Source organism: Rhodamnia argentea, chromosome 2 (assembly GCF_020921035.1).
Source record: "Rhodamnia argentea isolate NSW1041297 chromosome 2, ASM2092103v1, whole genome shotgun sequence".
NCBI lineage: Eukaryota > Viridiplantae > Streptophyta > Magnoliopsida > Myrtales > Myrtaceae > Rhodamnia > Rhodamnia argentea.
In genome coordinates this window covers 23,374,578-23,388,946 of record NC_063151.1, presented here as the reverse complement: position 1 = coordinate 23,388,946, position 14,369 = coordinate 23,374,578, and the positions used below count along the sequence as shown (strand labels likewise).

General features: G+C 45.5%; 3 protein-coding genes across 5 annotated transcripts; 1 reads left to right on the top strand and 2 right to left on the bottom strand.

The window, feature by feature from the left end:
- Positions 1 to 1,716: 1,716 nt before the first annotated feature.
- LOC115755525 (sucrose transport protein SUC8-like) lies at positions 1,717 to 4,592 on the top strand. Its single transcript, XM_048275206.1, has 5 exons — positions 1,717 to 2,287; positions 2,525 to 3,343; positions 3,764 to 3,827; positions 3,930 to 3,973; positions 4,191 to 4,592. The coding sequence occupies exons 1-5, from the start codon at positions 1,823 to 1,825 to the stop codon at positions 4,386 to 4,388; spliced, it is 1,590 nt and encodes a 529-aa protein (XP_048131163.1). The 5' UTR covers positions 1,717 to 1,822; the 3' UTR covers positions 4,389 to 4,592.
- Positions 4,593 to 5,662: 1,070 nt separating this feature from the next.
- LOC115755498 (protein-tyrosine-phosphatase PTP1) lies at positions 5,663 to 11,076 on the bottom strand. 3 transcript variants are annotated; one of them, XM_030694921.2, is made up of 9 exons: positions 10,657 to 11,075; positions 10,214 to 10,310; positions 10,028 to 10,110; positions 9,783 to 9,947; positions 7,957 to 8,091; positions 6,951 to 7,099; positions 6,721 to 6,862; positions 6,225 to 6,328; positions 5,663 to 6,116 (listed from the first exon to the last, which is right to left on the bottom strand). In XM_030694921.2, the coding sequence occupies exons 1-8, from the start codon at positions 10,831 to 10,833 to the stop codon at positions 6,269 to 6,271; spliced, it is 1,008 nt and encodes a 335-aa protein (XP_030550781.1). In that variant the 5' UTR covers positions 10,834 to 11,075; the 3' UTR covers positions 5,663 to 6,116; positions 6,225 to 6,268. The 3 variants fall into 3 exon arrangements, with proteins under 3 accessions (XP_030550781.1, XP_030550780.1, XP_048130747.1); XM_030694920.2 differs by having other exon boundaries at positions 6,245 to 6,328; XM_048274790.1 differs by lacking the exon at positions 6,225 to 6,328 and having other exon boundaries at positions 10,657 to 11,076.
- A 504-nt stretch (positions 11,077 to 11,580) lies between these two features.
- On the bottom strand, positions 11,581 to 14,141 carry LOC115755526 (G-type lectin S-receptor-like serine/threonine-protein kinase At1g34300). The gene is given in 2 exon segments (XM_030694967.2): positions 11,581 to 13,920; positions 13,922 to 14,141. Coding segments are annotated over 2 exon segments (2,463 nt in total). The 5' UTR covers positions 14,063 to 14,141; the 3' UTR covers positions 11,581 to 11,598.
- Positions 14,142 to 14,369: the final 228 nt, after the last annotated feature.

The following is a 14,369-nucleotide window of genomic DNA, read 5'->3' as shown; positions in this document are numbered from 1 at the left end:
TGCGATACCGTGTTAAGTTAATTTCATAACTAAATAGGCCCATTAAAGGTTGCCTGCCGTAATCAATCATGTCGAAGTGTTCAGTCCATCGGGTGATGACAATCGAAATGCGACAATCCGGTCTCAAAATCCATCAAAGTTCAGCGAACCACACCACCCCCACACCCCCCCGGCGGACGGATTCGATTCTGAGTCGAATAGAAAGTTCATTCTTTCCAATCTAGTATAGATCCGAGCTTGCTTAAGGCCAAGCTAATCAATGATCATCACCAAAACGTTAGCAAACCCTAAAACATGACATCACGGAAAGAAGCAACCTCGAGCTCTGCTCGCGTCGGTTTTGCTTCCTTTCTCCAGCAAAAGATGAGGGTGGGGAGCGGCGGGAACTGATGAAACCGAGCGAGAGATACGGAGAGCGGTTGCAGTTCTCCTCTGCTCCATCTGTTGCCAACCCCACATTTTCCGAGGACCCCCCCGGCGGAAAATCCTCGCCACCAACTCCTCCCCCTTTTGACGCGACGATGCGACCCACCACCCTCCGTTTTTCCTCGTCAAGGTCAAGTTGGCCGACCAAGGTCTTTGTGGATGATGTCGAATTTAATGACCATTCCCCGCAGATATTTACTGTCGCTCCGCAAGGAAAAGAAAAAATATATTTTTAGATGCATCGGATGCGTGTGATTCCTCGTGTGTATTTACTGCGGTCAATTTCGGTATGCGATCGTACGTGATCTAGTCTGGGATGCGATGAGCTCGCGCGGCGCACATTATGCACGGCGACGGCCTTAATCGCTCGAGATAAAATTAGAGCTGCCTGCAATATTCGTACTGAGATTTCTTAGCGCGCGCGTTCCCGTGGAATTGCATCACGAGAAATCAAATACCGAGTGATTATGTATCTCTACCTTTTTCATGCAGCCGTTTAGAGCTTATAAATATGACTAGAATCAGGAAGGAAAAATGTCAAAAAGCGCGCCGCAACGAGACCCGCTAAGTAACCGGTTCAAAAAAATTTTTTGCGCAATAAGTATAACTTATAAGCATGTGAAGGCACGCATTGACCATCCCCCATAAGAAATTGCCAAGTTATTCATGAAGTTTCTTATGAAGAAATGTACATATCTATGACAAAATACCCACGTAGCTGTAGAGATTTTTGTGTTGGACAAAAAACAATCGTGGTGTAACAAACTTCGTGCAATGTAGCTTTTACTAATGCCATGTGCGTAAGCTTTCGGATAAACTTTAACTTAATTCACTCTCTCTACTTCTGACGGGAGATCATTTAATCATCCCAAGGTCAAATTTGCCTCTCTGTGTCTTTTTCCCTCTTCTGTTGAGCAGAAAGGGACGAGCTGCATTGAAGTATGCCTTATCTTTATATCATGTTACTAGCAGTAGAAGTTATTAACGGGGTTGAGTTTTGGTAGAGAGAGAGAGGTGAGAGAGAGCTTGACTGGGAGTATGTCGTTTCATTAATGGCGATCCTCTTACACTTGGAAGAGCAGCTTCATCTCACCTCCACACCTGTCAAGACAACGTCGTACTCGGTGAGACCGGACACGCGACTTCTGCAATGGAGCATCATTTCGAAAACCCCCCAGTAAAAACAGCCAAGATAACAATCTGGATAAGGCTGAGAGAGCAGAAGGTGAAATAGTTTGGCGCCGGTTGCCGGTCGGCTCCACCCCTTCTCCGCTCCCCTGCCTCCCCCCCTATAAAAACCCCACAACCCCCATGCAAGCAGAGCCAAGCAACGCAAAGGGAGTGAAAGAAAGTGAGGAAGAAAGGTTTAGAGAGAGATAGAGAATCATAAGAGACAATGGAGGTAGAAGCAGCGAACAAAGAGGAGCAGCCTCAGCAGCAGCAGCAGCCGTGGGGGCGTCGTCCCAGCCCCATGAGGAAGATGGTCACGGTGGCGGCCATCGCGGCCGGGGTGCAGTTCGGGTGGGCGCTGCAGCTGTCGCTGCTGACGCCGTACGTGCAGCTGCTCGGCATCGGCCACAAGTGGGCAGCCTTCATCTGGCTGTGCGGGCCCATCTCCGGCATGATCGTCCAGCCCGTCGCCGGCTACCACAGCGACCGCTGCACCTCCCGCTTCGGGCGCCGCCGCCCCTTCATCGCCGGCGGCGCCTCCCTCGTCGCCCTCGCGGTCCTCCTCATCGGCTACGCCGCAGACCTCGGCCACCTCTTCGGCGACGGCCAAAACAGGACCCTGAAGCCCCGCGCCGTCGCCGTGTTCGTCCTCGGGTTTTGGATCCTCGACGTGGCCAACAACCTGTTGCAGGTGAATAACGCCTCCTCCTTCCACATCTTCAATCATAAATGTCTTCATCTGGAGATAATATTTTAAAAGTCAGAACTGTGAAACATAAACACGAGCCTTAGCGAAACCCTATCTGAGAATATAGCTATACTCCAATCGAGGGGATTCATCGAAAAGTCAAAATATTTGATGCTTAACAAAGCACTTCTTAATAAGACCATTTTTAAATATACGCTAATGGCGTTAACTGATCGACAGGGACCATGCCGAGCGCTCTTGGCCGACCTCTCGGCGGGCAGCCAGAAGAAGACCCGGGCGGCGAACGCCTTGTTCTCCTTCTTCATGGCGGTAGGCAACATCCTCGGCTACGCCGCCGGCTCCTACCCCAACCTCCACCACCTCCTCCCCTTCACCAAGACCGCCGCCTGCGAAGTTTACTGCGCCAACCTCAAGACTTGCTTCCTCATCTCCATCGCCCTCCTCGTTTCCCTCACCGCCCTCGCCCTCTCCACCGTCCACGATCCCCCCTTGTCGGAGCTCCGCGCCGACCCGGCCAGCGAGCCGGCAGGCAGTGAGCGGCGTCGCGGGCCGTTCCTAAAGGAGATATTCGGGGCACTGCGTAGCATGAAGAGGCCAATGTGGACCCTGCTCATCGTGACGTGCCTCAACTGGGTCGCATGGTTTCCTTTCCTGCTGTTCGACACGGATTGGATGGGACGGGAAATCTATGGAGGGACGGTCAACGAGGGGCAGTTGTACGGGATGGGGGTGAGGGCTGGCGCGCTGGGGTTGATGCTCAACTCCGTCGTTGCGGGGTTGACGTCGCTGGCCATCGAGCACTTGGCTCGCGGGACTGGCGGCGTGAAGAGGCTCTGGGGGCTGGTGAATTTCCTGTTGGCCGTGTGCTTGTGCTTGACCATTTTGGTGGCCAAGCTGGCTGAGAGGCAGCGGAGGTTCTCGCCCGACATGCCCGGAGGTGGCAGCGGTGGCAGCTCGATTAGCGAAGCCTTGCCTCCGGCCGTCAGGGTGAAGGTCGCTGCATTGGTGCTTTTCGCAGTGATGGGCATTCCGCTCGCTGTAAGTTGTTTCATCTTCTTAACTCTTGTCTTGCATTTTATAACAAGTGGATCAATTGGACAAGAAATAATCATAGCGTGCGCCGTCATTGGTAGCTAAAATTTTGAGCGAGTGCCAGAAAAGAATAAGAGGATAGTGTAAGTACCATTAGATAGACGATGACTCTACAGAATATGTAACCCTTCAAAAGCTAGAACCTAGACATTTCATGGGATTCCGCACTCAAACTCTGAGCACGAAAAATGACCACGCACAGCCGGATCAAACCGGGTCGGGTCTAACTTGTTGCCCGAACTCGCGCAAATATCATGCACAATTCTTCAAGCCAGTCTAGGCTTTCTAGCTCGATAGCCCAAATATCGACGATGGCACAGTTCGATCGAGCCTAATCAAGGAGTCGTGGCGGTTTTGAAATTGCAGGTCACTTGCAGCGTTCCTTTTGCTCTGGCATCTATATTCTCCAATACTTCCGGCACAGGTCAAGGTACAGAAGCGTGTGCCGTCATCCGATTAACTTTTGCATAGTACTAAGTCATGCATGGTTTGAATCTGATAGGGAAGTTGACATTATGATGACCAATTTCAGGGCTATCTTTGGGGGTGCTAAATCTCGCCATTGTGATGCCACAGGTATGGTCTGAAGTTTCCTAGTATCGCTAGTTGGAAGAACCCAACTTCATGTGGTGGACAGTGGACACCATCCTTGTGAAGAACTCGAAATTCAATAATTTCCACGGAAACCCTACTTCGTTTTGAACTCGCTATGTTTGAATTCACAGACTGAGAGCACTTGAGTTACTACTAGGAATGATGGGATTGCTTGATTTCCTTTTGACTTGTTCGACAGATGGTGATATCAGTGACGAGCGGACCATTCGATGAACTACTTGGAGGAGGCAACTTGCCGGCGTTCGTGGTCGGAGCGATCGCAGCGGCTGCAAGCGGCGTTCTTGCCCTGACTCTGCTTCCATCTCCACTTCCCGACGTCTCTCCACCAGCCACACCTGAAAATGTCTCTGCTGCAAATGTCGAGAACGTCAAATGATGTTTACATTTAGCATCTCTCTCTCTCTCTCTCTCTCCCAGATGTAAGAAACCCTCTTGGATGATAAATGACTCTGGGTCGTGGGACACCAAAGGGATGGCCGAAACAGGCCACTTTTGGGGCCACACCAAAGGCAATTGCAAATGAAATTAGCTTGTTCCATCCATTGAAATCAATATAAACTTTCTCCCCAGTTAAAACCCATTCTTTTTTTTTTTTCTTTTTGTTATGTATTGAAGTCGAAAAAAAAATATGTTCGGGATCTTACACGGCATCTCGCTCGGCTTGTTTTGACATTAGCCTCTGAAACTTGAGGGAAGTTTCGGTGGTCTGCAACGTGCAATCATCTAAAGGTGAGTGAGCCAACGGAAAAGGCTTAACAAAGATCATTAGCGTCCATCCAAGACTCCATGCCCTTGAATCTTGTAAAAGCGAAAACGAGGACGCCGTGGCCCAATCACTCGTTTTCCGGAACAGATCGTCGAACATATGTTATTTACGTTCTACCGTCCGCAAAAGGCTGAAACCACAAACCACGCCAAACCCCTCCCCCTCCCCCCAAACCAAAATAAAACAAAAAAACCCACAAGAAAAAAAAAGAAAAATTGTTTTGCCTATAAAATCAATAATTTACAAAATATTTTTCATAAAATAATCGATTAAAATAATTAATAAACAATAATATAGGTCTAACCATTTCACGGACGAAAGAAACGAAATCTAAGATTCGCAGACGATTTTCTTTTACGCGGTCAAGAAGCTGACTTAAGTGCGCCCGTTTCGGTCAGGTCCAGTCAAAAAGAAGACCATTCAGGTTGGAAGAAAAAGAAACTCCCAAAAAAATATACTTCTTTGTGACCATACCCTGAATCAACTATTCGTTACTCCTACTAGTGCTAGTAAACATCACCAAAGACGAAGCAGGTAGAGTCGTCGTTCAAGCATACTTTGGTCTAAGACGGCGACTTTTTGATCCTTTTGCACATCGCTGTTTGAGAGGAAAAAAAAAAAAAAAAAGGAAGCAAATGTGCATACCGTCTCTTTTGTTTTATAAACATATACTTCCATTTGCCACCACTCAAGCCATAAAAGCTAACCATAGAAACGTGGTGTAATACCACTCGTCCAGGATATAAATGGATCAACTTGATTTCCGTGGAAAATGGAAAATGATGGAAGAATTGGTTCTAGGATCCCGGAACCAAGATGACTACATCGGAATAAAAAGATAAAAGAGGACTACCATGCACCAAACAAGAAACGGCACACTTGGAGGACTTAAAATGGTCGCAACCCTTCTTCTGATTTTCACATCCACAACAATAAGCCATTGGCTCTGAAAGTCCGTACCTTTGGTACATCACCAGCTGAGCACACCCCAGGGAGACTGAAGTAACAGAAACATATACATGAACTATGAATATGCTGCATAATACAGCAAAATCTAACTCACAGCAGACAACATCACGGTGATTCTAAAATCTACCAGGAAGTTAGTACGACGTAACAATGCAGCCAACGAGTTATTGCTACTACCTTCAAACGATTAATGACCAAGGGACCATGAGAAAGGAATGAAAATGGCCCTACTCCCAGCGGATAGTGCTTCAACCCATTCGGAAGCAGATCGGGAAAAATTTAAACCTGAATTGCCTTCAACTTCTCGAGAAAGCAACAGGAAGTTGACCATCTTCCGAATGACTGTCTCCGAAAAGCAAATTGAAGAATCTAGACAATAACAAAAATCATTTAACAATGCTAATGAACAACAATAGGGTAAAAAATCGATCTGGAATATTGTGCAAATGAACAGTTTGGTGAAGAACACAAACTTACGACATGTAAGGCAGGCATACAACTTTCAGCTACTTGTAGTTGACCTAGGAGATCAAATCTTCCAATTCATCAATGATAGCTTTGTAGCAGAACATGTATTGCTCCTAAAATTAAAGCAAATGTACAACATGATCAACCAAAATGAGATGGGGATGAAATTTTCCATGTCCAACCATAAAAAAAAAAAAAAAAAGGAATGAAGAAATAAAATCCCTTTCTTCTTGAGATAAACACAAGATTGCCATATAAATTAATAAGAAAATAAAGCAGAAAGAATTGCTTTCAACTCATTATTGCCGGAACTAATTGAGTGCATAAAGCTTGAACATTGCCTGTACTTGCTTTTTCTCAGTCAACTCAGCACAACTTGAGCCTTGGACAAAAATAGGTGTATGACAACTAATGACGGGATTAATACAGGACTTAAAGCAGAACACCAGCTTATGTACAAAGCGTAAAAGATGATAAGAGCTCAGAGTCAAGATGAATAATTTACCAGCGTTTGAACCATTCCAATTCGCTGAGACCTAAAAATGCTTATGGTATTGACTAGATCTAAAGAAGACATGTCGCCAACAAGAATTCTTTGCACGGTATTGTGAATTGTGCAGTATGTTCCAGTCCTCCCTATGCCTGCACTGAGAAAGAAGAAAAAAAAGAGGAAGATTGGATCAGATAAAGGCATTTATTGAAAATGGAGTACTCTGAATCAAACATGACCGCAACCTGCAGTGCACGACTATTGGGCCAATATCCGGTGATATCTCATTTATTCTCTTAAAAATTTCACGAACGGCGATTGTATCTGCCGGAACTCCATGATCAGGCCAATCAGGGTATAGAATATGAAGAACAGACATAGGTGGCTCCTCGGTCTACAACAAAATGTAATAACACCAAAACGTAAAAGACATTAGAACCAAACAGGAGGTCACTCCAAAAAATAGAGCATAGACATACTGTTACTGTGGTCCTGATAATAGCAAAAGAACAGGCGTACCAAGGAAAACAATTGTTCATTGTAAAAATTGTTCATTCCTTTCAAAGGTACAAAACAACATTTTGTTTCCACTTATCAGCTCTATTTAACATAAATAATGAGCTTATTTGATAAAAAAGTTGGGAGTTGAACATTAATTAAACAAGAATGGTACACCATGTGGCCTACTAACCTCTATAGACCTTAAATCTTAACCCAACTTACAGAATAATACTCGAGAGAATTCCCAGTCGGACAGACCCAAAAGCAATCAGATATGACACGCTTTTAAGTAATCTAAGACAACTGCCAAACTTGGTAACATGGGCTTGACTCAAGTAACAGTCGAAGGTCATTGGAAGCTTGGACCAAGGCCCTTCCATAGTTACTGACTTTATGTATCCTCAGCCCATACTAAAAGTGACCCGAACCACCATGTGTTTGTTTTATGCCCAACATCCAATGGTCATGGATGGATTAAACAAAAATAAAAGCAGAAGTAGTAATCTCAGCTACGATATTTAATGAGATGAAATCTTCCAGCGATTTTAGTAGTAAAAAATTGAGCAGACTGCCATTCAAAACAAAGGCTTGTGAAACAGCTGTCATAAATAGGGTATTTATGTTCAAAATGGAACTAAACTTCCAAAATTTTATCAGGACTTGAGAAGCAATGCAATACTGGATCATAGCCTAGTCCCACCACTACGGCATGACTTGATTCAGCAAATTCATTCAAACAATTTGTCCTACCTCTTTGTAATTCACCTCCAAATGACGCAACACCAATGAAGTATCAGTGTTCTTTATCCATTTAGTTGCGATACAAATATTTCCAAAGTCTCTCGGACCATCTTCTGCCTGAAAATAATCTCCACATTTGACCATCTGTAAATTGAGTTTAAACAAAGGTTACCCTGTATCAGAATAAGATGATGTTTGCAAAACCATACTACCCATCACAAGAAGTTATTAAAAAGAAAGGCACGTCATATGATTTTCAACTTTCAATATGATAAGACGCATGCATTAACATTATGAATGTCACCTGAAAAACGGAATTTAGGAGTTACATGCAGAAGCCTTTCCTTTTTTATCTTTTATTTATCCTTGCTAAAACAAACCTTTCCCATTTGCCACAATTTAAAGGCGAAAAATAACATATATTTAGTAAAACTACTTTTCTTACACTTTATTAATGAACCTTTTAAAAAGATATGCATTGAAACTATGTCTGGTAATTGTTTGTCAGTCATGCTTTTTATCAACAATAGTACTATAATAAGCACAAGCAATTATGATCTTCCAGACTACACTCCAAATTGATCAATCAACGTTCCAAATTCTTTCTTGAAAGAAATGAAGCAGACTGCTGTTAAAGTATCCCGATTCGCTTGTCTACGGGGTTTCAGCAGGCCATATATCCACGTGGTCCCCCTTCACCTAATAATTTAAGCTCTTGGATTAGCCATTCTAAGGTAGTATCAAAGCTAGATTCCACCCCGATTTATCTTGCATATGTGGGCTCTCGTTTGTCAATTTCACGTATCCTTACTTATCCGACTCGTACATAAGAGGGGTTCTTACAATATCCACAGCACAAGTCTACAGGATTTCAGAAGACCTTACATTCACATAGTCTCCTTACACCTATTAACTTAAGTTTTTGAGTCGGACAATTCTAACAAATACATCAACTATAGAGCATGTTTGACCCGAAAGTATTCAAATGTCACCGCATGGAAAGGTTTTTGGAATTGCGCATTCTTGAATTTGCTTTTAGGATGGTCGTTACCTAACAGAAGCCAATAGTAGATTAGAATCATCTCTAATTGAAATTGAATTTCTGTTGAGTAATACTTCATTGTTACCCCTCCCTTGTATAATAATACTCTTTTGACTTTTCAACTCCATGATATGTCACGTATTTGCATCAACTGTCGTCAAGAGAACTTGAACCTGCACATAAGGATATAGGGTGGATCGGGGTGTGAGCAAGCTAAGGAAGTGATTAATAAAATGGAATATAGCTGAGGTCCCTAAAGTTTAGCCCATGAGGCTTTAGTCCCTTATACTTTACTGTGCGATATTGGTCCCTAGTTTGCATCTACTCCAGTCTTCGGGGCATAAATTCAGCATTTGCCCTAAATTTCTATTGTCCTTTTGGGTCACATTCGAACTCTCTCAATTATTTAGCTACGGAATAGGACCCAGAACGCAGAGAAATGAAAACTTAGGCTCTGAAGCCTCAGATTTTAAAGCTCATTGGCTAAACTAAAAGATCGTTCAGACTTTTTGGGGCCATGCAATCTTCATGAAATTAAATAAAAAGCACCATTATGGCTGGACAAATCAATGGAAAAATCCAAAAACAAGATAGATTAGCTCGTTTCTGTTTTATATCATAATTTCATTCTTCAAACATGAACCTTGATTCTCTTTTGCAATTGCCAAAGGCATGGTTAACTTTTACCGCTAATGGATTAAAGGCATCTTGAAAGTAGATAAAACGAGTACGCATGATATACGGAAAGAACATAAGAAAAGCAATGAGTGCGCAGCTAGCAAAACCAAACTACCTTGACACCTGCGGAATTAAATGCCCTGTAGCTGTCAACCAACCGAGTAAGCATGACAATTGCCGGGCAACGATGCTGGAGTATCATCTCCCAAAAGTCCTCATAGGTATGTGGCAATGGGCCTTGTGTGGCTATGAATTGACTAATGTTTTTACTTGATGAAGCCTGATACGAGGATCCATAAAAATTTGAATATGAAAAGACTATTCAATCATCCTTATGAACTTTCCTGAACACCAACTCACCGTGATGAGGCTTGCATTAATGTAACCCCTCGCAGCAGGCCTGTAATCTTTACATGGGTCCAGAACAACTCTATTCTTGTCAACTGAAATCAATACACCAGAAAGCAACATAAAAACCTTAACACGTTGCAAAGGACATGCAATAAATCCACGACTGAGTATTCAGATCAAAAGGTTGATACTTGCATGGCACAACATCTGTGTAGCGATTTTTGCTCAAATTGACGACATCCAGAGCGACGGTACAGCTCCTCATCATCTCAGATGGCCTTATTCTGCTTGCCTGCCGCCAACAATAACATGAATCGCTAAATTGTAGGAGAGCAAACACATGACAAGCCCAACAATCAGCTCCATGAAATAAATAAATAACTTTAGTTTGCATCTGAACATATAACAGGACCACATTCGGAAACCGCTAAATAGTTCAAATCGAAAATTTCCAGAATGCGCATAACATAGTCATACAAACTGGAAATCGCAACCGAAGAGTCTTTCAGTTCGACAGTTCTCTAAAATTCTTCATCCCAAGCAAGAGGAATCGGATGAAATAAGACGACGACGACGACGACAACGACGACGACGACGACGACGACGACGACGAAAGGAAAAGGAAGTAGAAATGGAACCTGCAAGTGACCGAACTCCTGCAAGATCCTCTCGGGCATCTGGAGTTTCTCTTTGAGCGCTCTCAGGGCCTCAGCGCAGAACTTGTACTGATCGGGCGAGAGAGCAGGCTTCGGAGGCGAATCGGGCGAGAAATCGAGAGGCCTGCGGGAAGAGACCGCGGCGGAGGGTTCGGCCATGGCGGGCAGCCGGCGGCGGCGAGAGCGGCGAGAGACGGAGTTCCCCAGTTGCGCGTAGTGGGAGTGGGCCGGATCGATTTCAACTTACTTTTTGCCCGATTCGTGATTGTGGCTTTGATTGGGTAGATTTGGTGTTTGTTGATTGGCGAATGGTTTCGGATTCAGCTTCGCACGGAGGGGATTCGATTCGGTTGTTGAGATCGTGAATCGGGTTTGTTGAACTCCGAGCAATTATGGGTCAGTGATGTCGTTTCTTTATATCCGAGCCAGCTGAGAGATGTCGTTTTATGCTGCTTCCTTTTTTTTAAAAAAAAAAGAAAAAGAACTCTCCGCGCGCTCGTTAATCATGCCTATTTAAGAAACCATTTACCTTTTAATGCAATGATCATAATTAACACGCGCCAAATAGACCGTGCATTGAAAACGATAAACTTTTCGTAATCATATAATTTAACGAAATCCTTTTGAATTTTCGCGATTTAAGATGTCGTTTAAGGTAATTTCCCAGTTAAATAATCTTCCCTTTACCCACTTTTGCTTGAATTTAAGGGTTGGTTCATAGCAGGTTTAAACCTCGTTCGTTTTCCATCACTTGAAGGCCAGACTCGAAACATCGCATGGTTTTAATTTCAATCAGTTATTCGAATCATCTTACTTAACACATTCTCTTGAAGAAGAGCATGAACAGGCCGGTTCATATAAATCGACGATTAAACCTCGTAATCTACGCGTGATTTGCGCAGCCACATTCACAATGAGCTGACTTCACGTTAAGAACAGACATAATTCATCAGCAGATTTTGGAGATGGTGGTGGTGGTGGTCTCTCAACCTCCATGGCTCCCTCAAGCATCTGCACTACTCTTCCCATCCTTGGCCTCAACGAAGGTTGTTCTTGAGCGCACCGGAAGCTCACCGCCACCACTCTTCTCGCTTGGTCAAAATCCGCCGCGTTCCAATCATCCTCCAGAAGCCTCTCGTCTATGATCCCTCTTGCGTTGCCCTTTCCGTGCTCCTCGCGAGCCCATTCAGAGAACTTCCTCCCGTCCGTTCCGGCCAAGACTTCGAAGTTCCTCCTGCCGCCCACAGTCTCCAATAGCACCAATCCGAAGCTATAGACGTCCGACTTTGGCGTCGCAGGCTGGTTGGCGAGCTGTTCGGGGGCTAAGTATCCTCCCGTACCTCCAATGCTGGGCGAAGCCGGGCCGGTGTTGTCGCCTGGACTCAAAAGCTTTGCGAGGCCGAAATCCGACACCCTGGCATTGTAGCTCTCATCCAGAAGGATGTTCTCCGGCTTTATATCGCCGTGAATTACGGGTTCTTGGCACTCCTCGTGAAGGTACCTGATTCCCCTCGCGACGCCGATGGCGATGGCGAATCTCTTATTCCAACTCAGTAGCTTGCCCGGATTTTCCTTTGCAGTGAAGAGAAAGCTATCAAGGGAACCATTTTTCATGAACTCATGCACCAGGAGTCTATTAGTCCTCTCGGAGCAAAAACCAATCAATCTGACCAAATTCAAATGGTGGGTACAACAGATTTTTGTGGCCTCAACCCGGAACTCTTTCTCGCCCCGCTCGATTCCTTCAAGCCGCTTCACCGCGATGACGGTCCCGTTGGTCAGAGTCCCTTTATAGTAAACACCAAATCCTCCTGCTGCTGCTGCTCCTATTCTGTCCTTGAAACCGTTTGTCGATCTCCGTATCTCCTTGAAGGAAAATTGCACCGGCATGCTCGATGCATACTCCAGAAGAGCATAACACGGCAATGGCCGCCCAAACTTGGCTCCATTACCGCGACACCACAGCCATAATCCACCTTGGAACATAAGGAACCCAAGAAGGGAAGCCAAAACGAGAAGAATCAAAACACTCACAGACAATCTTGAGTAATTGCTCTTGGTCTTGCCATTATTTGGTGAGTTCCAGAGCACGGGTCCACAGACCTTGAGGTACGATGTGCTTGGGAGCATCAAAGCACTATACCCGCCGAGGAAGCCAAGTGATTTGATGTAACAGTGGCGCGTTCCGTCATTCATGGAAGTCGATGCCACGCAAGAATTGCTTCCGAAACAATGCATCTGGCAAGACGACGAGCTAGCCGCAAAAACTTCTTGCGATCCGCTCGCTTCCGCAGGATCTTGTGCAGGGAACTGCAGGAACTGGGTGTGATTCAGCTCCAACATAGTGTAATTGCCAGGACAATCTCGAATCTCCACCTTCCTCTTGCACCCTTTTCTGCTATCATTTTCGTCGACCGGCTCGAAATTCTTAGATGGGCACTCACAGGAAGGCTCGTAGTCGTATTCACTGTAATAGCAAATCCCCATATGTCCACAATAACCAAACAGTTGACATCGATCAGGCACAGCCGCCCAAGTCATGGTGGCTGTTCCACTCCCTCTGGCAGAGCTATAAATCCCCAAGTTCCCATCCCCATTCAGCCTCAGAAACCTGAACATGTCTCTCCCTTCTACATAGTCACTACTATAAGCCATAATCGCGGGGCTTTCGAGCATCGGATCGGAAACCGACAGAATCCCTATCGATTGCAGTCCCAAAGTGGGCGAGCTCAACTTGACAGAGAAATTCAGAACCTGCCTAGGGTTGGATATCTTCCACGGGTCTCCGTCGACCGACGAGTTCACGCCGCGGTTCCAGTACACCGTGCTGTCGTTCCACGTCAGGGTGAGATTGCCAGTCCCGAGGAGAGTGAAAGAGTAGGACCCAGATCTCAGAACCATGCCCGCCGAGAAGTTCTGCCCCGGCAGGACGGTGTCAGTGGGATTTTGGAAGGAGGACCAGACGGAGACATTGCCGGTTTTGAGGGAGAAGCTCCCGAAATCATCGAGAGACGCAGAGGAGACTCCGTGGTCGGCTGTATTGGACTCCCAAATGACGATTCCCGAGCCACTGACGAGACAGAGATTACCCGAGGGAAGGAATTGGAGGGACCCCGTAGAGTCCACGGTGGCGCCATGGCCTGCAGACCAGACAATCACTCCTCCAGAGTATGTGATGGCTGCAACGAATGTTGGCGGATTGGTCGTGGGTTTGGTAGGTGCGAAGCCAAGCGAGAAGGTGTTGTTTCGGCGACGGCCAGGCTCGAGCTGGTTCGGATGCATGGAGAGCAGATCCCGGCAGTATATCCGATGAGGCAACTGTGATGGTGCAGAGAAAGATGAGAGCTTGGAGTTGCATCTGCTTCGTTTGCTCTGTTTCCATATCCATGTAATAACCCCCCGCCCCGGCTCTCTCTCTCTCTCTCTGGGTTTGGGCAGCTTTGTGAAGGAACTCTCAGGAAAATCGGGCAAGAAACTGGGAAGAGAGAGCGCAACGTCAGACTGAAGAAGCCTTTGAACGTTGAATTCATGACATGAGGACCGATATTCTCTTCAAAGCTCTCTGTCTCTGTCTCTGACCCTGTCTCTATTGCTTTGCTTGTTAGAAGGGGCGAGCAAATCGGACCACCCAAATGGGGATCGTCAGGACCAAACCGAGACCGGTGGTCCAATTTTCGATTCTAGAAGGAGCGGTC

Bases quoted from the DNA above. Each gene is read 5' to 3' on its own strand.
- LOC115755525 (XM_048275206.1), top strand. From the start codon at position 1,823: ATGGAGGTAGAAGCAGCGAACAAAGAGGAGCAGCCTCAGCAGCAGCAG. The intron at 3,344-3,763 runs GTAAGTTGTTTC...TTGAAATTGCAG, and splicing joins TGATGGGCATTCCGCTCGCT to GTCACTTGCAGCGTTCCTTT. The intron at 3,974-4,190 runs GTATGGTCTGAA...CTTGTTCGACAG, and splicing joins TCGCCATTGTGATGCCACAG to ATGGTGATATCAGTGACGAG.
- LOC115755498 (XM_048274790.1), bottom strand. From the start codon at position 10,833: ATGGCCGAACCCTCCGCCGCGGTCTCTTCCCGCAGGCCTCTCGATTTC. The intron at 10,311-10,656 runs GTTCCATTTCTA...TGTTGGCGGCAG, and splicing joins AGGAGTTCGGTCACTTGCAG to GCAAGCAGAATAAGGCCATC. The intron at 8,092-9,782 runs GTAGTTTGGTTT...CTCAATTTACAG, and splicing joins TTAATTCCGCAGGTGTCAAG to ATGGTCAAATGTGGAGATTA.